Source organism: Onychomys torridus, chromosome 23, assembly GCF_903995425.1.
Source record: "Onychomys torridus chromosome 23, mOncTor1.1, whole genome shotgun sequence".
Taxonomy (NCBI): Eukaryota; Metazoa; Chordata; class Mammalia; order Rodentia; family Cricetidae; genus Onychomys; species Onychomys torridus.
In genome coordinates, this window is record NC_050465.1 from 24,183,986 (window position 1) to 24,210,928 (window position 26,943).

General features: G+C 42.1%; 1 protein-coding gene across 16 annotated transcripts in view; it reads left to right on the forward strand.

Moving 5' to 3' along the window:
• Window positions 1–26,943, forward strand: part of Epb41l3 (erythrocyte membrane protein band 4.1 like 3) — a 225,019-nt gene that overhangs the window by 183,168 nt on the left and 14,908 nt on the right. For 5 of the 16 annotated variants that reach the window (XM_036173602.1, XM_036173598.1, XM_036173597.1 and 2 more), the window contains 9 exons: window positions 469–556; window positions 5,150–5,302; window positions 8,437–8,534; window positions 9,720–9,895; window positions 13,204–13,424; window positions 16,544–17,089; window positions 22,009–22,062; window positions 25,465–25,500; window positions 26,221–26,412. In XM_036173602.1, coding sequence (XP_036029495.1) covers window positions 469–556; window positions 5,150–5,302; window positions 8,437–8,534; window positions 9,720–9,895; window positions 13,204–13,424; window positions 16,544–17,089; window positions 22,009–22,062; window positions 25,465–25,500; window positions 26,221–26,412 — 1,564 coding nt within the window. The remainder of the gene's footprint in view (window positions 1–468; window positions 557–5,149; window positions 5,303–8,436; window positions 8,535–9,719; window positions 9,896–13,203; window positions 13,425–16,543; window positions 17,090–22,008; window positions 22,063–25,464; window positions 25,501–26,220; window positions 26,413–26,943) is intronic. The other 11 variants (XM_036173611.1, XM_036173604.1, XM_036173609.1 and 8 more) reach the window with 6 other exon arrangements.

Here is a 26,943-nt window from a genome sequence, read left to right on the forward strand (position 1 = left end):
CGATTGTTTTCCCGTGGATATGCTAAGAATCTCTTACCCTCCATGCATGGGAGTGTTTCAGATGTCAGAGGTTTTCAGACTATTGGATAGTTATATAATGTAGTAACATCTGTTTGGGTTGAAGCGAGAATCTAAATAGGAAATTTTATTTATGTTTCATAAACCCCTAATGTGCATGACCTCCAGGTGACGTTATGCAATATTTTTAGAATGCCTTGAGCATTGTATCAATGCTTTAAAAGATGCAGTTTTTGGAGCCTTTCAGCTCTGGAATTTTTGAATTAGGGATGCTCAAACCTGTATCTGCTGGTTTCCCAATGAAGACGTTCTTACACAGTAGGAGGGAATGAAGCCTTACAAGATAAGGGGAAAGCAGCTGACTGGCATGCAGGAGCAAACCTGGCTAGCTGCTTTCCATTTTCAATTCTAATTGATTGGAAAGTTTAACATTTACTTTTCTCTCATCAGAGGAATGACGCCAGCAGAAGCAGAGATGCATTTCTTGGAAAATGCCAAAAAACTCTCCATGTACGGGGTAGATTTACATCATGCCAAGGTATGCATTTTCACACCCTAGTCTACTTTACTTTGTTATTGCCACAAGCTGGAATTTGTACTTCATTTAATGTAAATGAATACTCCTATGCTTCACCCCAGTGTGCCTTTGAAACCCTGTTCCGTATTAAAAACAAATAGTACTCATCTTCACAGGGAGGTAGGTACCCTTCATGGCTCACACTTGCATTCCTGCCATGGCTAAGCCTCATGGAAGACAGCCAAAGATGAAATCTCTGTTGCCTGTTGATTCCACAGTAAAGTTAACCCTGACCTAGGAGCCCTAGCTCACCCTGCCTTCCCTGACACAAATGTATCTCCCACTCCATGCTGACACGCACCCTGTGTGCCCCTAGTACCCTGCTTTTGCCCCTTCCCTGGACATAACCTCTCCTCTTTCCCTCGACAGTCCCTCTCTTGTCTGTCTGTCTATCTGAACTTGGCCAATTGTCCAACACCGAGTGTTACATCTGTTACGTGTCACACACTGTTTTAGCATGTTTTAAAGCCCCACTGAGCATTCAGTGAGTTTGTGTTAAATTTAAAGAATTCTATATCTAATGTTTAATCTCTGACATTTATAACCAGTGCTTTGATATGAGATTTTATTAAAAGTACAACAGCTAAGAGCAACCACTCAGGGCAAGGTTTGCCTTACGGACTAGTAATGGATGTTTGAGATACATCTTGGGAAAGAAGAAGTTGGGATTAAACCACAGGAGGGTTTTGATGGTAATAGGAAATAGAGTAGTTTTGACTCCATGTCATGCTTTTTCTAGAATCTCCTTCTCAGCATTGAGAGGATAAGCCCATGACTACATGTCTACTATTTAGACAGCTGTGAGCAAACATACTGTTAAAATACAGGGAACCACTTGAAACATTTATCAACAAAATATGTGAAATCTGTTGGGACTCTAGCAATGGAATCTTGTATTTGAGCCTTGTTCAAAAGGTCAGTCCTTAAAGATCATGAGTAGTTTCTTCTGGCTGATGCTGACAAGATAATATCAGTCCCGTATAGGAATAAGGATTCAACCTCTGATCGATGCCCCCAGTTTCATAGTCTGGAACTCTAAAGAATGTGTGATTGCAGGCTTCCAAGGAAGCAAGTCTCTTTCAAAGTCAATTTCAAGGCCTAGGGATAAAGGGATTCCAGCTGGCCAAGTTCAAGGAAACGTCTCAGCACCCTGATAAACAAAAAGAAGGAAGTCAGGGCTCTCTGTTTAAGACCTGTTGATAAGTGGGGGAGCTCTTCAGTTGACTTTGGAGGAGCAAGGCAAATCTATAGTGAGATTGGACAGGAAAATGGTAGACATCTGGATTGGATGAGTGATGTCTATATGGTTTGATTGGTGATGTCTTTGGATCACCCTGAGCATTACAGAGGACAAGTACTTCTAAATCACATGTACTGGTAAGATGTCTATTAGCATGGGTGGGGCTTCTGCCAGGGGTATGCCAATATATTAAAAGCCAAGCTCCTTGATGTTCGTGTGTGATCACAGTAGTAGGTTCCTTTTTCACTCATTTTTTTCTACTTTATGCCAGATAAACCTTTGGATAATGATTTCAAAATAAAACTAAGGACATGCAGTAAGATTGTATTTTAAATCTTCTTCATGTTTTCTCTATTTGGCTAAAAGGTGAAGAAATGAACATGAAAAGATAATCTGAGTGAATGTGGCCTGACTTTTGTGTAACGTCACGCACTGTGATTCATTTATTACCCAGAAATAAAGATTAGTGCATCCTTTGGGGAAGTGAGACTCAGGATGTATCATTGCTACCAGGAAAAAATCAAGCCGCTTAATGTCTCAGTACCTACTGAACCTAAATAGATGACTGTTTTTTATTTAATAATATGATTTGAAATTACACCAATTAAAAATAATGAATTACGGAAGTAGAATGCAGCCTGTTATAGGATTTTGTCTGGATATTAAGTATAATAAATGACTCATTTGTAGACTTCATGTTCTCAGGAAGGTGTGTTCCATCATTTCAAGAAGGAAATTGATTGAATTAAATTAGTGCTAATTTCTGGTCATCAATGGCATGCTTCTCTTGTGTGGATGGCCTGAGTGTCTTTGAGCTTAAAATCCCCTTAAACATCCTGGATTGCAATCTTGGACTCCAGAGCTCATCATAAAGAGTAATTACCCATATTTGATGGCAATCTTGTATTTGGGAAACCTATCCTAAATAATTTGTTTTCTCTTGGAAAATCTATATGTACTTGTCAATGTCCATCTTACTAGGTTTCGTCAAAGTTCTTTATTTGATGTAAGATTATAAGGGGTGTGTGTGTGTGTGTGTGTGTGTGTGTGTGTGTGTGTGTGTGTTCCTATCAGATGTCCTATGTACGAACTATTGAAGGACAGTATAGTTTAATGGTGACCCTGAGTGGAGAGAAGGGCTATGTATATATATATCACCTGAGTACTCCTTGGCAAAGGCAGAAAGATTGAGAGTTTGAGGCCACCAGAGCTCCATAGCAAGATCTCAGAAGCCTGTAGTTTAATGGTAGAGCAAAGCCCCAGGTTAAATCCTCGATGCTGCAAGAAATACATGAATTAGAAGGAATTAAAGCAATAACAGAACTCTTTGCCCTCATCAGGACAGGTGAAGCACCCCAGGTCTGTCTACTGTGCCAGAAGAGGAGACATGTGAATGTCATCATAGAGAAATACCCCAAGAAGGACAATGGAAACTTTAATATCAAAGATCCTTGAGATTATCTCAATCTGTGGCTATGGCAGAAATTTAGATACAGAAATATCTTGTTGTTGTAGTTAGTGAGCTACAGGCTTCATATTTTCATTTTTCACTAACCTTTGTTTTCAACACACATATTGACTTTGATACCTGCTGGACAGGCCCTGTGCTGGCCATTTACAGAGACAATACTGAGTGCAGTGCTAGCCAGCTAGGTCTCCAGGGAAAGGGAAGTGAAGGAAGACTTGGTCTCAACACTACTGGCTAACAGATGTGGAGATGATGATGGTTTAGGGAGCCACACATAGTATGTGCCCAGGAAGAAGAGGGATAGGCCTCCCTTAACTTCTATGTGAAGGGCACTTTTTTCTTTATGTTCAATGACATAACAGGTAGTAAGAATATAGATAATTGTAGCTGAAGTTATCCTGTTCCTGCCTGTCTCCTACAGCCCTCAGACCCAAGTAAGCACACAGAGACTTATATTATTTACAAACTGTATGGCCTAATGGCTCAGGCTTCTTGCTAGCTGTTCTTAACATCTTAAATTAACCCATTTCTATTCATCTATAAGTTGCCATGTGGCTCATAGCTTACTGGTATCTTAACATGTTGCTTCTCATCATGGCAGCTGGCAGTGTCTCCCTGCCTCAGCCTTCCACTCCCCAGAATTCTCCTCCCTCTTTGTCCTGCCTATACTTCCTGCCTGGCTACTGGCTAATTGGCACTTTATTTATTAACCAATCAGAGCAACACATTCAGAGCATACAGAACATCCCACAGCAGATAATAGTGAAAATGGTTTTAATATCCTTTTCCTCTTTGGACAAAGGTATAAAATTGTTTATATCCAAAGAAAGTGACTTAAAGAGCAGCTGTTGAAGCAGCCTGCTGCTGGCCTGTCTATGTATGCTCCAAGGCAGTCCCCTCTGAGTGGGCCATAGGAACAGACTGGCTGGTTCTCAAAGACCAATGCCAGTGACTTTGGGGGCATCAGGTTGTAAGTTCTTAACTTATCTCTTCAAACTAAAGTCCCCACCAGTAGGGGTTTTTCCCTCATTTTATTATCATATAAAATTCTGACTTCAAATCATTTCACCTCATACAATAAGTTAGTATCAAATAGAGTATGTTTGGAAGTAAAAATATTTGACTTTAAACTATTGTTTTTTTTTTCAAAATTTAATGTTTTCAAGTGAAAGGTTTTTAACTCTGGAAACATCCAGCACTTTTGCTCGTGGTGAGGTCATAGAAAGCTCCCTCCACACAAGAGAATGAGGTTTCCCTGGGTGATTATTTTATTGTCCCCTCTACACTTCTCTGGTGCTACACAGTGACTCCAAGCTGGCAGACCCATGCCAACCACCAGAGTCCTACATGTCACTTCCTGGGTGGGGCCTGCTTGTGATGCTTCCTGTACATCTCACATACATTCCGATGCCATCCAGTCTCTTTTCCTTCAAAGCCACCACAGATGTCCATCGTACAGATTTCGTTGAATAAAACATTCAAAGGGGACAGACCTCACAATGACATCTCTTAAACCTGGGTGCTGGGTGACTCCATGCCTCAGAATTTCATGGTGAAGACTGTACGTGTGTACGTGTATGTGTGTGTGTGTGTGTGTGTTAAAGTCTGTGTGCAATATTAGTGGTATAAGTCTCACATACTTGGAAGAATTGATTTAACTTCAGCAGCCCTCCATAGTGAAAAATACCATCATTAAAATGCTATTATGTAGTAGTGTTGTTTTAAAAAACCGCAGCAGTATTTTTCATATTTAAATTAGTCAATTATAACTTCTGTCATGGAGTCCTAAATCTTGTACCTGCAGAAAATGAAAATAAGTGAAATAGTGCTCCATTGTTTCTTCCAGGATTCAGAAGGAGTAGAAATTATGTTAGGAGTCTGTGCAAGTGGTCTGTTGATATACCGTGACCGGCTTCGAATAAACAGATTTGCTTGGCCCAAGGTCCTAAAAATTTCATATAAACGGAACAACTTTTACATTAAAATCCGGCCAGGAGAGGTAAGTACACCCCTTATTTTCATAGGCTTTGAGAGGAAAGGTCCCAAGTGCAAGCAGAAATATAAACAATGTGTTTGGGAGTTCCAAGTATTGTGGGACGTGGCAAACTATGTCTAAACACCTCTGAGAATTTGTTGTCAGTTCTTCCAGTAATTAGTAACAAAATGTTACCTTCTTTTTAGGTTATTCAGACTTTTTTAACCGACTGCATACATTAACTGAAAACTGTATTTTAATGTAGTGTCAAGATTCCTGCCTCATTTTTGAATACTCCCAAGTTGTAGTGAGGAGCTGTCTTCCTCTGTGTCCTCTTACAACCCTGCTCCTCATTTCGTTCTCCTGTAAATCTGGCTGCTCCCTCAAATCAGTAGCTTCAAGATAACATGCTTTAAGGTAAAAGAAACATTGGAGCAGAGTTCTGAATGTGAATTATGTAGCTTTTCTTTAAATTAGAGAAACCAATGATAAAAATTGTTAACACTCTTTAAGCAACAATCTACACAATGAACTTACATCTTCCTTGGTGACTTGTACATAGTAAGCTATAAATGCCTGCTCCCTGATATGCACTTAGGAGAAAATTAATAAACACCTAAAATTTCTAGTGGGTGTGGTTAGTATATTAAAGGCTGTCAAACTCCAAAGGTCCCCGGTCATTTATGTCTCTGAGGTTCCTGGCGTAATACAAGGGTCGTCTCTTAAGATTTTACCTCTCCACTAGAGTTTTGGGGTGGAAAATCATTTATAAAAATTAAAATATAAGGCTGGAGAAATGGCTCTATGGTCAAGGACACTTGTTGCTTGTGTAGAGGACTCAGATTCGATGACCAGCTCACAAACATCTGTAACTCCAGTTCCAGGGAATCTGATACCATCTTCCAGAAGTCTCCCCAGGTGCTAGTCATGAAAATGGTGCACATACATACATGCAGACAAAACACTCGTTCATGGGAAATAAATCTTTAAAAAGTTTAAAAATTAAAATATAGGGCAAGAATCACATTTAATGTAAACATAAAACCATAATTATCTATAATGACATAATAAGTATTTCACATGATTATACCTGAAATTGTAGTATTTTAAAATATTGTTCTTAAAGATTATATGGTAAACACAACACATCCATTCATTTGAATGCATTGAAAACTTAAGGGAATGTGTTTCTCCTTAGACAGTCGGTTAAGCATTAGAAGTAGATAAATACTACCTGCTCTTTCTCTTAAGGCATTTCATTTATTTTTCCATTGACCAGAGAAACAGTGAGCACCTGAAACTGTAATACCATATTACACACGAGATGGTCTCCTGTAGATGTGGTGTGATTAGTCTGTTACACACAAGATGGTGTCCTGTAGATGTGGAGTGAGCAGTGGGTTACACACAAAGATGGTGTCCTGTAGATGTGGAGTAAGCAGTGTGTTACACACGAGATGCTGTCCTGTAGATGTGGTGTGAGCAGAGTGTTACACACGAGATGCTGTCCTGTAGATGTGGTGTGAGCAGTGTGTTACACACAAAGATGATGTCCTGTAGATGTGGAGTAAGCAGTGTGTTACACACGAGATGCTGTCCTGTAGATGTGGTGTGAGCAGTGTTGGGGGATGTCAGAAGGGAGAGCTGGTCATGTGAACTAACAGACAGCTGTGGTCCGTGGAAGTTTTAAATAAAGACATAACACACAGGATAAATACTTTGCATTCATAGATTTCATAATGAAATCCAACTACACAGTGTGGCAGTGTGATAGGACCCAAGTGGCTCAGGGGCTGTGAGAAGAGAATTGAGGGGACAGGTTTGTGGGAAGGTTCTAGGCAGAACTGGTAAGTTTGGGAGCAGAGTGGGGATGGGGTAAAGGGAGACGTTCCTTTTACTTCCCAAAGAGAGGTTTCTGTTCCCATGAGTGAAACTGATTTTGAATGTGAGGGGAAGGTTGGGGAAGTTTTTCAGAAAATAATCAAAATTGAAATCCTTTTAACACAGATTCACTCCCTGCTCTTTGGTTTCTCTTAGTTAAAATTATTAACAATTTACCAGGAATGGCCGAAGCAAATATGAAACCGGGGAAGGCAACTTTGCTTCGGCAAACAGGAAAAAGAGGTCGATGGGAATCATATCTCACATGCATGCTTATAGGATTTCCTCACCTTGGTGCTTTGCCACATGAATTATGTTGGCTGTTGATATCAGCAATGCAGTTGTTCTGTGCTCTTTGGATTGAGCCTTTATGTGTAAGGGGGCCCTCTGCTGGCCTGATGTATGATGTGTGCATACACTGGAAGCTGGCTGTGGAGCTGTAATGATACTAAAACGCGATACAGAAGGACAGATATTTCATCTTGAAAGCTTAAAGGACCAACAGAGGATCATCTGAAGATTCTCAACAAGTTGAGAAATAGGAACATGTGCTCTGCCAGTCTGTGGTGTTTAATATAGAGAGGTGTTAGCAGTCAGTACAATAAAACAGATGGGGAACCTCAGCAATATCAAAGCATCGACTATGGAGAAAGGATACATATTTCCAAGTAGGTACTAGGAGAAAATGTTATTCTTATGTCTGTAGTGGATTATTTCTACATCTGTGTTAATTTCTGAGCATTTTTAATTCAAGCCTTTCTACCATTGACAAAACCTACAAACAAAACTTAAGGTGAGATCCAGATAAATTGATCTCTGGAGGGAATCCACCTGTCTTCCTGATTTGAGTTTAGATTTTTTTTGTTGTTGTTGTTTTGTTTTTGGAGACAGGGTTTCTCTGTGTGGCTTTGTGCCTTTCCTGGAACTCACTCTGTAGACCAGGCTGGCCTCGAACTCACAGAGATCCACCTGGCTCTGCCTCCCAAGTGCTGGGGTTAAAAGCATACGCCACCACCGCCCAGCAGAGTTTAGATTTTTGTAAGATGGATGTTTACACAGAATGTTGACAGTCAACTATACTTCAGGTGTTTTAAGGTGATAGGTTAAAAGAGTGTTTAAAAATGGGTGGATTCCTGGTGTGAATTCTGCACATAACAGCCAACTTAGCAAGTAACAGAAGGATGATGGGCTATAAGTCTGTAAATTATTGGCAGAGATTTTATTTATAAAATTCCAAACTTAACTTTAATCTTTTCCTGTGTTTTTTAAATTTTTAGTTCGAACAGTTTGAAAGCACCATTGGGTTCAAATTGCCGAACCACCGAGCTGCCAAGCGCCTCTGGAAAGTGTGTGTGGAGCACCATACATTTTTCAGGTAGGGAGTGAATATTTGGGTTTCTTCCTAACAAAATTTTGAACTGTTGGGGCTACTTGTTTAGGGAAGAAAAAGTTGTAGAGGAAAACATCATGGACCTTTCCTATTCCTGTAATCATAATGATCACTGTTCTGCCTCTTTGTCTACCTGTTATTCCCCTGTTGGGGGGTAGGGGGGTTACAACACATGTGCATGCATGTCACTGTACATGTAGAGGTCAAAGGACAGCTTTGGGTATCTGTCCTCATCATTTAAGACAGGGTCTGAAGTTCACTGATGCCTATGCTAGGCTAGACCCCCTGTCTGTACTCCCATGTCCCTATAGACATGCTTGTATTACAGGATCTACCCTGCCCAGGTTTAAATGGGTGCTGGGGACCTAAACTCAGGTTCTCATGCATATGTGGCATCCCCCTTCATTTCTGTTTTGAGACACAGCCTCACTATACAGTGCAAGTTGTCCTGAGGCTCCCAGTCTGCCTCCCTCAGCCTCTTGAGAGCCCAGGTCCTAGGCCTGTGCTCCCATACCCAGCTCATGCCGAGCTCCTTGATAGAAACCCTCAAAGGACATGTGACTGAATCTCAAGAATTTTCCTTAATGTATCTTGTATTATCCACTCTTGACCTGTTTTTTATTATAGTGAGTTTTCATCATTTTATTTCATAGTTTTCAAGTATCCTGTCTGTTCCGTGTGTGTGTGTGTGTGTGTGTGTGTGTGTGTGTGTGTGTGTGTGTGTGTGTGTTGGAAACAAGATCTCTCATAGCCCCAGTTCAGCTTGGACTCACTATTTAGCTAAGGATGACCTTGAACTTCTGATCCTTCGTCTCCATCTCCTAAATGCTAAGATTACTGGCATGTAGCAACATACCCAACTTAATATTTCTTGTAATTTTTTTTTTGTAGTGCTAATGTTAGAACCCAAGGCTTTACATGCTAGGCAAGCATTCTACCACCAAGCTATATCCCCTGAATATTCCTCTCTCTCCTGCCCAGCCCAGTTTTGCTTCAACTTCTGTATAACATCCCTACTTAATACATATTGTGTTTCCTAAAATTAAAAATGAAACTCAGATTCATTTAATCACACATGCATTGAACTTTTAGCATAGAAAGCAAAGCAATTTGCTTTAAACACCACTTGGGCATGACTTAACTTTTCTGGTGTTTTCTTAACACCTTCAGACTATTGCTACCAGAAGCACCTCCAAAGAAATTCCTGACCTTGGGCTCCAAGTTCCGTTACAGCGGCAGAACTCAGGCGCAAACGAGAAGAGCCAGCGCATTGATAGACCGCCCGGCGCCTTACTTCGAACGCTCATCCAGCAAACGTTACACCATGTCTCGAAGCTTGGACGGAGGTAGGCATTGCTAACTGGCTCTCCAAGACTCTACCACAGGGCATGTGAAATGACCGTGAGCTTTGGGTAAACTCTGAGAAAGGACGTCACATGGCTCTGAGCAGCTGAATGGCAGGTTTTGAACATTCTCATCTCCAAAAACTGTCCGTGTCAATCTGTTTTACTGTGAGTTCATGTTGGGGTATGTCAGTACTTGGGAGTTAAGGATCTTGTCTTTAGCAGACTGGACCTTGGGGAAGATGTCTTCATTCTAAACACAGGACTCACACACCCTAGGGTTCAGTTCTCTTCCAGGCAAGTTTTTAAGGAGTAACACGAAGAAAACTATAAATTAAAATAAATCCGTTTCTAAAAATTAGAGAAAATGAAAATTATCAGTCAGCTTGTGATGGATGGGAGAAAGCATGGTTGTAGGAATGACCCTGTCTACTGTCTGGTCAAACAGGTGCAACCAGAGATGACCTGTCAGCTCACCTAAGGGTGAACTTAACCTTGACTTTCCAGTAGGGGTGGTTTTGTCTACAGTTTGTGACATTATCCTTCACAGCAGAGAGCTATACTTTCTGCTGCAGATCATGCCAGCAATAATGGCACTTAGGACCTGGTTGTGGGCATCTAATTCAGCACCTAGCCCTGGCTTGACTGATTCATGGAAGACTCATCCTGAATGAATAAAGAATTAGACATTTCTGAAAGATGTGCACAATTTTAATAGGTAAACCTAAATGAAAAGGGAAAAATTAGATTGCCTGGGGCCCACCTGTTATTTTCAGCCACTTCTTTTTGGGTCTCAGCCTGCCTCAATCCATCCCCCACACTCCCTGAGTAAGAATCAGCCATGCTTTACTGTGAGTGCTGTGCTGTATGTATTGCTACAGGTATAGAAACAATACTCATCTAGATACATAGAAAAATGCATACTAACGCCCAGGCTGTGTGGCCTTCGGTTTTAGTCATGTGAAAATGGACATAAGACCACCTTCAACGGGGTTGTTAATGGAGAGTAAAGATGATGTATGGGAAGCATTCTTGGTGTTGATAAAATTGTCACTATAATTATGCTGATAATCATTCTTAGAGGCTTTGTAGGCTGGCCAGAACATTAATTACAATCAGCCTTCATATTTGAAGGTTCTGACTCTATGGTCAACCAAATGTAAATTGTCAGTGTGGGTTGAAAATATGAGAAACTCTAGGGTGGGTGGGGATTTAACTTGCTAAGTAGGCCCAGGACCCTAGGTTCAGTTCTGTCCCTAGCTGATAAATGATGATAGACAGACAGACAGACAGACAGCTGATAGATAAACTACAACACTTCTAGTATTTCCTTCCCCTTAAAAAACACTCACATCCATACTGGTTGCACAAAGACTGTTTTCTTTTGACGTTCTCTAATACAATGTGATGGCTACTTACATACTATTCACATAGTGGTAGGTATTAAAAAACAGTAGAGATAGTTTAAACACTATAGACAGATGTGCACAGTTTGTATGTAAAAAGAATGTCATTCTCTGTAAGGGACTCGAGTATCTGCAGATTAAATATTCAGAGATGTGCTGGAACAATCCACAATAGATGCCAAGAGAGAATGCTGCTGTTCTGAATCTTTCAATATTTCTAGACCCAAGACCATTTGCAGTTGGATTAAGACCTGAAGATCTCTGTGTTATGGCCAGAGCTTTTCTTTCTGCTCTTGAGAGACTCTCTTCTAACCATTTGTATGTTCTCTAAGTCAATATTTGAGGAACTTCCACAGACTCCTGCCTTTCTTTCTGCTGAATACCACCTACTTTGTTCAGTGACAAGCACCCCAGAGAGTACAGTTGTTGTCAGGTTGCTTTCCTCGTGGTCTTTGTGTGAAAAGGACTGTTGAACAAACAGAAGACAATTGTGAAATCAATGTACTAATTCCGCGCTGTCTCTTCCTTTCTGCCCAAAAGTGATGTTAGTATGTGTTGTCTCCTTGTTACCCTGCCAATTCTAGTATGTTTTCTGCTGCGGAGCCGAGTGCCATGTCTGCATGTTGGAACACTAACCTGCTTTTCCATAAGACAGCAGCCTGTAAATAACAGCATCACCGGCTGCTAAAAAATAAATAAATAAACTGGGTCTCATGTGAGCTTTTCATCAGCATAAAGAGGCAAAGAATATCTTAGTGAAGGATTTCATTTAGAATCATTTTGTTTTGTTTTGTTTTGTTTTCATTGGTGTTTTAAAGGACCTAAAATATGAATTCAGGTCATATCTTTGTCTGTGATCAACTGTGGGGTATTTGAAAAGAAGTGTGTATAAATTTCAGTGTGTTTTTATGATATCTAAGCCCTAAAAGAATGACTAGCAAAATTTAAAATTGATCTGAAATAAGCACTAAAACTGAATGAAGCATCTTTTACTAAGACAACAGCTGAGATGAGGGCTGAAGCTCACATCCCAGTGCTCACATGTTCGGCCTCTGCATGGGTTTAGCTGGGATGAGGGGCTGAAGCTCACATCCCAGTGCTCACATGTTCGGCCTCTGCATGGGTTTAGCTGGGATGAGGGGCTGAAGCTCACATCCCAGTGCTCACATGTTCGGCCTCTGCATGGGTTTAGCTGGGATGAGGGGCTGAAGCTCACATCCCTGTGCTCACATGTCCGGCCTCTGCATGGGCTTTGCTTGCTAACAACATCTGTCTTGTTTTCCCCAGACAGCAGAGATGAGAATGAATGTGTGTACATATCCTTGTGACAGTCTCTTTCAAGTGCAATGGAAATTAAAATATTTCCTTATGTCAACTGAGAGGAATTATTACATTTTATTCCTGTGCTTTGGGCTTTTGTATTGTGAGGGGGGGTGAACTTTTCAACACTGGAAAATAATAGAAATAATCCATTGCTCCTTTGATGAATGGCTCTCCCATGGATATGCTCAAAGTCAAGTGGTTAGAGTATTTGCTGGAAATACTGCTGCAAATTACTGAACTTAGGATGAATCTGGTTTGAGTGCCCAAACAGTGCTCTTGGGGATAAAACCAGCCTCCTCTTCTCCAGCTCCTCCCCACCCTCACCAGAGAGTGTGAGAATGCTAAGCCTTATTCGAGGGTTCAAGATATGGACATTTAAATCCTTTTTAAAGCACTGGTCCAGGTGACGCAGAAAGGTAGTGCTTGGATGCGAGTCCCCACAGCTCTCCTTGGCCTTGTGCAAACCAGCCCAATATTTGAGACTGGTGTTTTTCTCCTAGGAAAGGCGCAGGGTGGCGTTGTTGTTCTGTCTTCTGACTTAACTCTTTGGGATTTTATTTCCCCGATTGTATTTGCTTTTAGCATCAGTGAATGAAAACCATGAAATATACATGAAGGATTCTATGTCCGCTGCAGAGGTTGGCACAGGCCAGTACGCCACAACAAAAGGCATCTCTCAGACCAACTTGATCACCACTGTGACTCCGGAGAAAAAGGCTGAGGAGGAACATGGTGAGGAAGAGGACAGGAGGAAGAAGGCCGAGGAAGCCACCCCCGTCACAGCCCTCCGGCATGAGGGAAAGGTACAGCTCCCGGCTGCCTCCTACAGCTGTTCTAGCCTTTGCTCATAGCTCCGTGGTTCTGTGGTGGTATACCAGGGGGCTTCAAGGTGGAGGAGCGTTCAGGCTCCAGCACTGGGCATATTCCTGTCGGGTTTTATGTTATTATTATTTCAGCATGTTCTCACAAAGTTGTTTCCTTAACCTTTTGGAAAATTGTAATAAGGAATGTGTTTTACAAGACTTTCAACAGCTGTTCTGCATGGATCTCTGAAAATATTCTGCAGGGTGCAGTGCTTTCTTCTGTTTGGACTCACATTTTATTACTGTCACTAAAGCTATTGTCCGTTTCTGGCCCCGTTCTCCTGCCCAGTATGGTAGGTTTTCTTAGGCACGTGCACTGAGTGGCTGTAACCAGTGTTTGTGTCTGACCCCTTAGGCTTCTGACTATAATCTGATCTGCACAGAAGTGACCTGTCGCAATGAAAGAGAAAAGTGACTTTGACACAACAGCAATTTTCATTCAGTGCACGTTATGACATCACTTCCCCCTAATTAAACTCCTTAAATACTAGTTTTCAGTTTCAGATTGATTTCCAATGGTCCCATATTACAGCAACTTCCTAGCAAAACAGTTTGAAACTTAGCATATCTGGGAGGTTCATGCATAGCCTCAATGGGAACCAAAAGCTCCCTGTAATGGACAGGGAGCACAGAGAGAGGGCATGGGAAATGAACCATCTTACAGCCTCTGGGTTACCCTGAATTGCAAGTACGTTTCATTCCTTGGTGCACTGTTGCATAGAAATGTTCTTGAAAAAAACAGGGTGTGGGACTGCATGGGGCTTCTTCCCATAAAAGTTCAACAGCCTCCTAAGCAAGTAGTTTATCAGATAAGTGATATCTGCTTCTACTTCCGAGAACATGGCTTAGCGGTAAGAGGGTGGCCTAAGCATGTGTAGACCCTTAGTTTACTATCCACCACCTCACAAACCTAAAATGAGTAAATAAACACTTTCTATAGTAGATGAAATATTTCAGATTACCCAGCCTGTCATTCTGCTCTTCCTTTAGGCATGGATTCTTTGTTTCCAAACACAAAAATCAGCACTTCTGATCACTTCTGCTATCCACATGTGCTTGGTTCTAAATTTGGCTTTTATGTTCTTCTCATCACTTAAACCCACATCAGATCTTATATCTGGGACATGGTGGGGAGGAGGGGAGATAATCCACCTGGAATGCAAACAGGGATGTTTCTTAACCCTGGTTGTTTCAGGTTTTCCTGAGATGACCAATGCCTACCAATGATGCTCATGGCTGTGAAATGTACTTAGAGACAAAAAGAAAGGGTTTTTATGTTTGCTGCCAAAGTAGGTCCAGGTTTCCTCCTTTTATTTGGTTTTTTGAAAAGCCATCCTGTGACCTTTACATGTAGGAAGAAGCAGCACCCATCCATCTCGCTCTGTGCCATTGCTGTCCTGGGGATACTTTCATAACCCTAGTCCCCCGGAAGACGACCTTTCAGCAGAGTCTTCCGGGAGGCTGTAGCTGAGATCTAGGACTGGCGGGTGCTGGCTGTCTTTATTTCTCCACCGCAAAGCTGTCTTTCCGAAAGCACTTTAATACACGGCACAGAAGATAAAACCATAATCTTACTCTTTCCCATCTTCAAAAAGCTACATTAGAGGATGCTTGATTTTGAACCCAAATGAAAATGCACTGCTGGAAATAATGTTTAAAGACTGTTTCCCAGGCTGCCTGGGGAGGGTCATGTTGCTGTGACAATGTCTCACTGCCTAGGGAGCGTGGCCTTCATGAAGGGGCCGCTTGTTATGTCTGCATTATCCTTGGCTGAATGAGATGTGTACAGATCCCTGTTTAGGATGCAATGTTTAATGTCGAGCATGAGTATCAGAGGGACATTTCAAAGGCTGACCTATCCAGATAAACTTTTACCTGGACATTGTCTCTATCCATCCCTCATGCCTCAGATGTGATTTTATTTGTGCATTTTCTTCCCCTTGGTTGCTATTTTTATCACTTCTCTCTAAGATTGGATAACCACCACCAAGTAGGCAGAGTAATTTTCATGCTCTCAAGCTGCTAGGTAGCACACAAGCACACACACACACACACACACACACACACACACACACACACACAGCAGGGAGGGCCACTGAAGAAGGCTATCTTAAACTCCACATGCCCTGGCCTTGAACTTATCATGGTATGTGAGTCCTGGTGCTTTGCCCCAGCCTGTTCAGGGACTTCTTGCTTCTGGCTTTGGCCATTGAGACTGCCAGGGTCCCAGAAAATGGAGTCGATTCTCCAAATCTCATGAAAGCAAGAGCTCATAAGGAGCACTTCAGTGGGAATGCATGCTTTATCAATTGTATGAAAGATTCAGACCTTAGTTGTAAACATACCCTTTATGTTTGGAAAATTGCATCTTTCCATTATTTGTAGACCATATGTAGCAAAAAACAAACATGTAGAAACCATGTTCCAGGAAAACCTTTTTTTTTTTTTTTTGCTTGTTTGCTTCCTTAAATCACTGGTAAGAGCTGAAGCCCTGTTTAGCCACATAGATAAAGAAGCCAAAAAGTGCACCTAGATAAATCAGAGGAACTTCTCTTTTCTGTGGGAACCAGAGATCCTGAAATGCTCACTGCTGCTCCCCTCAAACAGAGCGGGGCCAGAAACTTCCTGATTAGGATAACCACCAGTTTGGGATATAATTGGCTCACCAAGCAAAGGAATCAGAATTTGAATTGTATTTCCTTTTCATTTTGAGTCCAGCGAGCTGTGGAACTGATGTGTTACCTGGAGACCAGGAAGGTTGTGTTGAAAGTCTTGGTTTTCATTTATTAGAGTTGTTTGCTCTTCAACGTGTTTATGTGGGATTCTTCACAGCGACTTCTGTCCCGACTTTTGACAACATCTCAGCCTGCGTGTGATGGTCTACGGGGACAGCCAGAGTCGTCCTCAGTGTCGCTGCCAGGCAGCGTGACGACTTTAAAACTCTCGTTTTACGGTTTTATGTTGATGCCCATGAGAAGTTGACTAATTGCACTTTTCTTTTTGTCCTTTTGCACCCATGTTTCCCGTTTCCGGTCTTCCTCTGTCTCTTTCACATCCAGTCACCCGGGCATGGCACTGACTTACGCCCCTCTTCACCTCCATCAACCCATCTTGACCCTCCATTCCCCACAGAGCTCCGCAGGAGGTGTAAGGAGAATGAAAACCCCTTTACAGGTTCTGTGCTGCCTAAAGCTGAGCCAGCCCTGGAGTCTGATGGCCAGGGGATGGCTTACCTAGGGGACCAAGATGTGGCATTTAGTTATAGGCAGCAGACTCGAAAAGGAATTACACTGTTCTCCTTCTCCTTACAGCTCCCTGAATCATTCCCCTCCCTCCTAGATGATGACGGGTACCTCTCCTTCCCCAACCTGTCTGAAACCAACATCCTGCCCCAGAGCTGGCAGCACTTCCTGCCCATCCGTTCACCCTCCCTCCTACCCTGCTTCCTCTTCATCTTCTTCTTCCTGCTGTCTGCCTCCTTCTCGGTACCATACGCCCTCACTCTCTCCTTCCCTCTGGCTCTGTGCCTCTGCTACCTGGAGCCCAAGGCGGCCTCCTTGAGCGCCTCCCTAGACAATGACCCGAGTGACAGTTCAGAGGAAGAGGTGTGTACCTCAGCATAGAACACACTTTCCCTACGTGTTCCGTGCTTCAGTCCGATCCAGTGTTAGCTGGCTGCTGCGATAGTGGTCCTACTTTCAGAGCCTCATTTATTGTCTGTGCCACTATGTTGAGGGTTTTTGTGTTGGGGAGTCCAAGCCAGGCCCCAGGGTTAGGCACAACACCATGTGGACGTAGCAGTCTATAGCCAACTGTAATCCTTCTGCTACCCACTGAGTTCTACATGGGCTAAGGACTCAGCCAGAACTCAATTTCAAACAACTCATTCGCTATGGAAAGGCCCTGTCTCAGTTATCACCTAGTAAGTTATATCTCATATAATGCAAATAAGTAGCTTGCAACTTAAATAAGATGCAGATACAGATGGAGTGACCAAGTGATTGTGCTAAAGGTTAAATATCATCGTGTTCAAGTAGCTTCACCAAATTCCCCGTTTCTCATCCCCCTAGGATCCAGGATGCTTCCATGCTCCTGTTAGATGTAAGTTCTCATTGTTGACAGAAGGAATGCCTACAGTAGTTTCTGGTACTCACATGACACCATTCATTGGTTCAACCAGAAGTAGGACCAGAAAGAACCAAATATGTAGTGCTGTGGTGTCCAAAAAAATGTCAGGACAACATTTATTTGAGGGGTTTTTTTTTTCCCTCTCTTACGCTGGCCATATCATGTCAGACAGCACCATAAGACCCCAATGTCCACATTCTGTAGTGTGGTACAGCCAGGGAATTGGCTTAACATCTCTTGCCCTTGGGCAGGTATTCTTGTAAAGCGAGAGAACCTGACCTTCTAGCCTGTCCATCTCCCTCGTGCCAGCCACCAGGTGAGTCATGTAAGAGCTTCCCCTCTTAATTGCTCTCCTCCCTGCGGCTCCATGGCTGCGGGAACAGCACAGCAGCTTCCCTTTTTAAGGACTTCATTCAGAGTGCAAGGAAAAGAATCCAGGCTGACCCCCAGAGGCGCTGGCTGTCCTGTCTTCACTCTCCTGCACCTCTCCCTAGGAGCCCCAAGCTTGCCTCTTCCCATAAAGCAAGCACTTTATGTGACAGGAGATAAGCCCAGGACTCCTCGCATAGGAAGAAAACAGTCAAGGTAGCACTGTTAGAAAGAAAGAAAGAAAGAAAGAAAGAAAGAAAGAAAGAAAGAAAGAAAGAAAGAAAGAAAGAAAGAAAGAAAGAAAAGAAAGAAAGAAAGAAAGAAAGAAAGAAAGAAAGAAAGAAAGGAAAGAAAGAAAGGAAGGAAGGAAGGAAGGAAGGAAGGAAGGAAGAAAGAAAGAAAGAAAGAAAGAAAGAAAGAAAGAAAGAAAGAAAGAAAGAAAGAAAGAAAGAAAAAGGAAGGAAGGAAGGAAGGAAGGAAGGAAGGAAGGAAGGAAGAAAGAAAAGAAAGAAGAAAGAAAAGAACGTCTATTCAGTTCCGCGCTTAGTTAGAAAGTCATAATTTGACCTGCCCCCATTAGTGTATGGTGCTGCTAAAATGTGCCGGTGCCTATATTTAGTGGCACTCTGGCTGTTCCTGAGCAGTGGTGGGGGAACCGTGAATGGTCTCCAAGGTGCTTTAAAGGGGAGTCCAGGGTTTTCCATTCAGGACTGCCTAAATGTCCTTTTCCAGGTCCTTGCTGTGTCTGCATTAAGAGATAATGGTGTTTCTGCCACAACAGACTTTGGGAAACACTTTAGATCTCAGGCTTTCAATATAACTTTCTCAGTTTGTGATGTTATCAGATGGTACAGGGCTCGAGCATGCTGCAGTCAGGAATAGAACATTATTGACAGAGACCATTGGTAGGTTTCTAGAGAAACTTACTTTTCTTTTAGCAGAGGATTCCTGGTTTACGCTTCTCTAAATTCTGAATTACCATTTGAACGATCTAGTGCTAACCACACAGATATTGTGCCTAATCCAGGGTTTACATCTTGTTGGAGTCGGTGCATGAGAACTAATGTTAAACTCGGGCATGTCTGCATTACATCAGCAAAGCAAATCACAGCAGCCCCTGTGTTAAGATAGTGGATGCCGGAATGGGAGCATCCCAGACCTCACTGTCCTGCGTATTGCAGACTCGGACACTGAGTCAGCACTGGCCACTGCAGAGGTCCCTCTGGTCCAGCCTCCTCTAGCCCATCATAGTGCTCTGCCGCCAGGCTTTGGATTTGGCCATCTGTTCAATGTTGGCTCCTAACCCCAGGTGTTAAGAGCCGCACGCTCTACTTCAGCTTAGGCTGAAGAATTCCTATTTGGGTCATCACATTTCTTAAAATGGCATTTACTTACAAGGCCTCTTTTATTCTGTAGGCCTCAAGTGCCCTGGCAACTAAACTGGGTGACTTCTTAAAAGGCAATTTGTCTCTGCCACTTTTGTTTGGCAAAATCACTAATGACAGTGACCCTTCTTGCATTTTCCTTGTGTTGTAGAGAGTCCATCAGTTACTGCCTTTCTCAAAATCAAAACCCGGCGTACAAACACTTCATCATTCCAACTGCTAAAGCACTGGGCCCAGCAGTGTTTCTCTTAGGCTTTCAGAATGGCCAGGCAAGAGGCAGACTATCAGACCACCTTCCACAGAGCACTAAGAGGAATTTAGTTCACCATAACACAGGATGTCATTACATCTGAAGTAATTTTTTATAATACAAAGAAAAGAGATTTATTCAAATATGTAAGAAAAATTAATTTGTCAACTGATTCATTCCTTTAAATTGCATAAAGATAGTATTATACAATAATTCATGATATGCTCTCCTTTTGCTGTTTTTTTGTAGTCACAGGTACATATTATATATTACTAACAATGTAGAATATAAGTAACAGCTTCTACCAAGACTGCTTTATTCCATTATTATTTTTTATTGATAGATTAGAATGTAAAGCAGCAATTTTGTAGGAGTCCACAGATGAGGTTTTTTTTAATATAGGATCTGATCACATTGACCACTCTACCTTTTCTTATTTTTATTTATTTATTTTTTCTCCTCATGCCTCATTACAGGCACTTGCCCTGCACCTAGGTTCTGAGGGAGTTCAGATACAACCAACAACATTGGTACCCAGGAGAATCAGAGTCATAACCAACAATATATTATATTTCAGTTATCATTGACGACTTGTAGTTCTGTGTGTCAGGAATTCCATAAAGCCTTTGCCATCCCTTACACAATAGAGATACAGCTGTTATCTCCATTTTCCAAGAAGAAAATGGGTTAAACTCTGAAACAGGCGTAATGTACCACAGGTTTGAAAAGCAAGGATGTGAACATATTTAATCTGACACTGGACCCCTTACTCTTACCTACAGCTGAACTCTAATTCTGAGATGTTGGAAAGTTCATGAAGTAAATTTTAGAATTGTAAGGTGACTTCTTAAAGTCAGAAGAGAATTTCCTCAGCAATATTAGATGTGTTTGACACAGCTAATTAAGATACCAAAGGTGTGGCTTGTATTTTCTTGAAGGCCTAAAACATCTTCAAGTTATTCAATCCTTTGTACTCATCCTAACCACCCTCCCCCCCCCCCCCCCCCCCCCACTGTCAGTTGTTGAGGCCCTGGGATTATGATAGCCTAGCCGTGCCTTACTCCTAGAAGAGAATTCGTAGACACCCCTGTCCCACTTTTTAAAGTGAGGTGATTTTTTTTTCAGGTCATGAAAAATCAATTGAATTTTCCCCCTCCATTCTCAAGCACACCTGCCAAGTGTGTGATTCAACTGCTTTTATTTTAGGAATAGGTCAGAGTTTTGGGATAGTGTCAAAAAACTGTCCTGGCCAGAGATAGATCAAGAAATGAAGCAGTCCTGGCTGCCATTTCTAATGTCCCATGCACGTCATTGTTGTGCTTAGAGCTACAAGCCTAAAGCTTCTCGTTCAGATGCTCGCTTTCAAGATACTACTCACAAGGCTTTGGCTGAGGGCAATGTACTAATAATTGGTTGAAATTTATGGATGAAAAGTCGGTTTGTATTGATGGCTCATCATCAATACATAGTTTTTGTCTTAAGCCATAAACCCCTCCCAACACATTAAAACACATAGACATTAAAAGTGAACCCTGAAATGGGCTCTTCTTCAATCTTCCCCCACAAAAAAAAATCCTAGTTCTACCAAATGCTGTGCTTTGTTTGATTTGTCTCAAAGTAGATGTCTCTTTCTCTCTCTATTTTTCAGTTATGACTGTCATCTGCATCATTTGAATGGTACTTCTGCAATGAGATGTTTAAATGCATACTTGACTATACCTCTTTATATTAGAGAGTGGGGCAAAGTGAAAAACAGAGCTGTTACCCATTAGCAATGCTATTCGAAAATGATGGGTTGTTTTGTTTTGTTTTGTTTTCTGTATAAAATAGATGCCTGAGAATCACCAGTGTATGCTCTAATCATTAACTGGTAATGCAGACAGCCTGGTGGTCATAGTGGATGGAGATGATCCGATGGTATAAATGAGGGGCTGAAAGTCCAGTGACTGTTATGGTAGCTATTAGCATACATCTAAATTCATTTGCTTTTCTAATGTGGCGTTACTAGAGTAAAATATGTACACATGAACCTCCATTTGATGATGTGTGTTCAGCATTTTTAGGAGAGCTTTGAGGAGAGCTTTTAGGGGCAAAGGAGGAAAAGGGGAGGTGGGTGACAAATTGATGTTCTGAACTATAAATGCAGACAGGTCAGGGCGGCCCACTGTGTGTGTGCCTCGGGTCTTGACCTCGGAGGGGCTCTGCTGAAGACCCCAAGCTCTGCCTCCTCTTTGCTTTGCTCATACCCATATTCCCATGGGAAGGTAGGATGCCATAGACCCCAGAGGGGGAAAAAAGTGAATGGTTCTACAGTGTGTGCCCTGTTTGACCAGATGGGCTTGTTTTCTGTCCCTGCTTCCTCCCCGGATCTGATTACCTCTGTGATCCGCAGACGGACAGTGAACGGACGGATACAGCCGCTGATGGAGAGACCAGCGCCACCGAGGTAAGGATGGAGGCGGAGCACAGGGATTGGCTAGCACAGCTGCATCATAGATGACTCGGGGTGCAAGGTTTCTCTGTATTGGATTCTGGAATGGGAAAAAAATGCCTACTTTCAACCAAAACTGAAGAAGTTGTGTTTTGCTTTTTTTTTTTTTTTTGGTTCTTTTGTTTTTGCCTAAGCCAGTGGTTCTCAAACTCTGACTTACCTCAGAGTGAGCAGAATGGTCTCCCCCTCATGTTTCTGAAGGGCTGAGGCAACAAGGGATGGATACCTCTAACCAGTTCCCAGATGACTGGGCTCTTGATCTAAAGATTGCATTTTGAGAAACAGTTACCTAACTGACAGTACCTTAAGGACGGAAGAGGGCCAGGTAATGGGATAGTTCCATGGAGTCTATTGAAGATCAAAGGAATTTATTCAGGGCTTAACTCACAACAAGAATAATTGAGTTAGGGAATCCAGCAGCGGTGGGGCATGGGTCAGCACAGTGCTCAGGAGAGCTCTGCCTTGATCCGCAGCACCAGCATCCAAGACCGAGGTAGCAAACAGGTACTCTTCCCAGGTCTTAAGGGGTCCCAGTCTGGGCCACACCCCAGAGGGGTGAGTCAGGTACCTAGCAGTTACCTGCTGCCTCACTAGGGGAAAAGCACAGACAACCACTCTTACAGCCAGGGGAGGTGATGGAGGAGGAGGATTCGTCTGTTTGGGGACCGAGGCTGTTTATATATGCTAGCTATGATAAGGGAGAAAGATGGTTCATGGATAATTGAATTAGCTTATTGGCTGGATACAGATATATTTGTAAACCCCTCACGACCAACTAATACTTATTAAAGTAATACCTTTTCTTTAACACTTTTCTTTTGAGCCCCTGGCTATAATACAAGTCACTCTCAGGAAATGAATTCTTTAAAGAAACTGACAAATTACTGCATGTAAAAAAAAAATGCAACCAAACAGTACCCTATTCCTTCTCCTGAATTAAGTCTTTAAGATATATTAAATGTGTGTGTGACTTGTCTTTCTTAAAATCTGCCCTATTAGTAGCAATTAAAATGCTATAGGAGTGGGACTGGAGAGATGGCTCAGCAGTCAAGACTGCATCCTAGCACCCACATCAGACAGCTCTGGTGGAATCCGACACTGTGGGCTCTACAGGCACCTGCACTCCTCTGTGCATACCCTCACACACTCAGACACGTACATGTGGTTAAAAAGATATTTAAATGTTTTTGTTTAATACTGCAGGAACAGTATTTATATAGTAATGGAAATCAAGATGCCCATTTCTCTAAGTTTTGCTTTGTGACCAAGTTTACTTTAGGTCATGTTTTGTTGTTTTACGTAATTGAATAGTAACCATACTTTGTAGTTGAGTTTTGGGGAAGAACTAAAAGTGCTGTAAGTATAATATCCATATATCCATATATCACTTAACTGAAAAATGTCTCGGGTATTTTATAAGAGTTCTCCCTTTGGAAATGCTCTGGTTTAGAAATCATGGCATTTTAAAGTAGAAGATAATAGCATAATGGAATTTTCCAGATTTTCTTCAGCTGCCATAGCTAAGTGAACAGGTTAATCATTTTTTTTTTGCCAAACAAAACTGCACCTTGAATTGTAAGAGATAATTGTAAGTAGCCACAGGCTAGTGCATTCAGTAGATAGCATGCAGTTGTAAGTAGCCACAGCCTAGTGCATTCAGTAGATAGTACCCAAACCTGATCTCTAGTAAACCTGAGCAGTGTTTCAATAATAATGTCTTAAATCTCTGTAGCACTTTTAAAATTTGCTGTATAGCATTAAAGCAAGCGAGTTCCCCTATATAATCTTGTACACTGTGAAACCTAAAAATGAAATAGAGCTGTGACCCAACACATATATAAGAACCAGCATGTCACCAGTGGGTGGGTGTCCTGTTGCCTTGTGTACACACACATTCCCTTCCCTTCATGTCCCCAGCGTTTCTGCACTATGGGGATATATGCAGGGAAAGCACCTTGGTCTCCATAGACCAATAAGAAATCTGAGACCAGCTAAGACATAGTCATCCATACTGTAATCCCAATACTAGGAAAGCTGAGACAGAGAGAGAGACAGAGAGAGAGACAGAGAGACAGAGACAGTTCAGCCTGGGAAATAGAGCAAGCCTCTGTCTCAACAGAAACAAAACAAACCAAACATGAAATGCTGAGCTGTCAGCAGACACAATGCTCTGCTTAGCTACTTGATTGAGCATGACCTTGTTCTTACCTGTCCTTTGACTCTGGGTCTCACAAGGACCTGAAGACCAGGCCAGAGAGCCGTGGTGAGAAACACCTTACTGTGCTGGCCCACGGGCCATGACCCACTTGCCCAATTACTGATACTCAATGTTAGGCCAAGAATAAACAAGGCCCTTAAAACTGGAAAAGAAAGAACAATGAATTGGCTGTAAGATTATTTTTAATGGGTATCTTAAAAAAAAAAAAAAAAAAACCAGTTGCCCTGTTTTATTTTAAAGAAAGATATAGTAGTGTTGTTGATGGTAATTGATTTTGTTTATATTTCCTTCCTTGTCCTTGTGTATTAGTCTATTCTCCTCTAAAACTTGTTCTGAGCATAAGGTGGTTTATTCCTGTAATCCCAGCACTGTATAAACTGAAGTGGGTGCCCTTATCTCAACCACAAAGTGGAGGCCAGAGAGAGGGCTCACTGGTAAAGAGCGCTGGCTGCTCTTCCAGAAGACTCAATGTCGATTCCCAGCACCCACAGCTCATGACCCATCTGAGACTGCAGTCCCAGAGGATCCAACACCCTCTTTCAGCCTCTGCAGGCACAAGGCCCACAAGAGGGACACAGACATCCATGCAGGCCAAACACTCATACACAAAAATAAAAAATAATAATTAAAAAACAAAGTGTTAAGTACAAGGCTCCACACAGTTTTAAAATGCAGGAGACTACTTACTAAGCTCTTTGAGCTGCAGTTCTGTGGTCTGCAAACTGTAAGTTACAAGAGCTGACATATAATCATTGTGAGATCTGGCATATAGAGGGACTGTCATTTTCCCATCATGATAGCAATTCTTAGGAGCTGTGAACTGATTCCCTAACTTCCAGACTCCAAAACCTTTGCTAATGTTCAATCTGCCAGCCCCTGCTGCCCCTTCTCAGAGCACATGCATCTGCCTGTTAAGATGCCAGAGAACCACTGCACAAAGAATCCATGGCTGCTTTGTTCTTATGAGGCTTCATCCTTTATGTGTGAGAGTTATGCTTTGTGTCTAAGAAAGCATTGCATCCGAATGCAAGACCACCATGGTGCCCACAACCAGTGAGTGTGTGTAGACCACAGGTCTTCATTCTTAGAGTAAATTGCTTGGTAAGTCTGTATCTCCTACTCTTTCTTGATGCTGGCAGTCGGACCAGGAGGAAGATGCAGAGCTGAAGGCACAGGTAGAAAATGAAAGATACAACAAAAACCCCAGACCAGTGTGTGAGACTTCATTGTTTGTCTGCCATGTTCAGACGTTTTTCTGCATGTTCCCCTCTTGGTTACCATGCCAACAGCGTGTAGACTGGCATTTGTCCCCTTGACTACTGTGGCCCTTACCTTTCCCTCTCTTCTCCACTTTTTTCAGACTAGTCTGATTAAGCGAATAAAGGGTGAAAATGTGTATGTCAAACATAGTAATCTTATGTTAGAGGTTGGTATTGGTATGCACCAGTGCATGCTTGTGTGTGTGTTTGATCCTTCCATGGCATACCTGTGGACTTGAACCATGATGCATGAACTGTGTGCTCAACTGTTAGTGACCGGGGATGGTTTCTCAACTTAACTCTGATTCCTTATTCTCTCCTAGACATAGATCCCTTTTCCTGTGTGTGTATTTGTTTTAATCCTCTGGTTACATGTAAACGTTACTCCTTAGAATTTACCTTTAACCTTTTTTTTTTTTTAATTTGTATGCTGTGTGAAACTAAATTATTTTTCTCTCCCTTTTTCTGGAAATCCTACATTTTCATTAGAGCGTTTGTGGTAGTGTCTTGAACCCTGACCCAAATTCAGTTTCCTTTTGACTACAAATGTGTTTGGTATATTTTTAAAAGGAGAGGGGGAGTATAGAAAATCATTGCAAAAGTTTGACTGTTGGAATTTTCTTGCTCTGGCCATAGGAGCTAGATAAAACTCAAGATGAACTGATGAAACACCAAACCAACATTAGCGAGCTGAAAAGAACCTTCTTAGAAACCTCTACGGAAACTGCCTTAACAAACGAGTGGGAAAAGAGGCTTTCCACATCCCCTGTTCGACTGGCTGCCAGGCAGGAGGATGCTCCCATGATTGAGCCACTTGTACCTGAGGAGGTTAGTATTTGGGCATGGACTAATTGTCTTCTGCCCAGGTGGTATCACTTTTCTGGGGGTCTGGGACTGGGACTGGGAAAGGGGTGTGGTCAGGCCTGGAATGAGTTACTAAGTGCTCCCAAGATATCTGCTAGGTAAACAGAGCAGGTGGATGAAGAATGAGTCTCAGCATCAGATTGTGCTAAAAATGACCATGACCAGGCAAAAATGACCATGACCAGGCAAGAATGACCATGACCAGGCAAGAATGACCATGACCAGGCAAGAATGACCATGACCAGGCAAGAATGACCATGACCAGGCAAGAATGACCATGGCCAGGCAAGAACAGGGAGACTCCAGTGCACATCACCTGATTCTTACCCTTAATGTCAATTTTATACCTGGGAGAAGTTGATGATCTCTTAGTGAACTGATGCTTTCTGTAAACACACTTTCTTTTCCTGCATTGAGAAATGTCTTTAAAAACTGGTTTATTCTTCTCACTAATTGGAAAATGAGGCCTGATAACATTGTCTGCTGTTTAAGTGG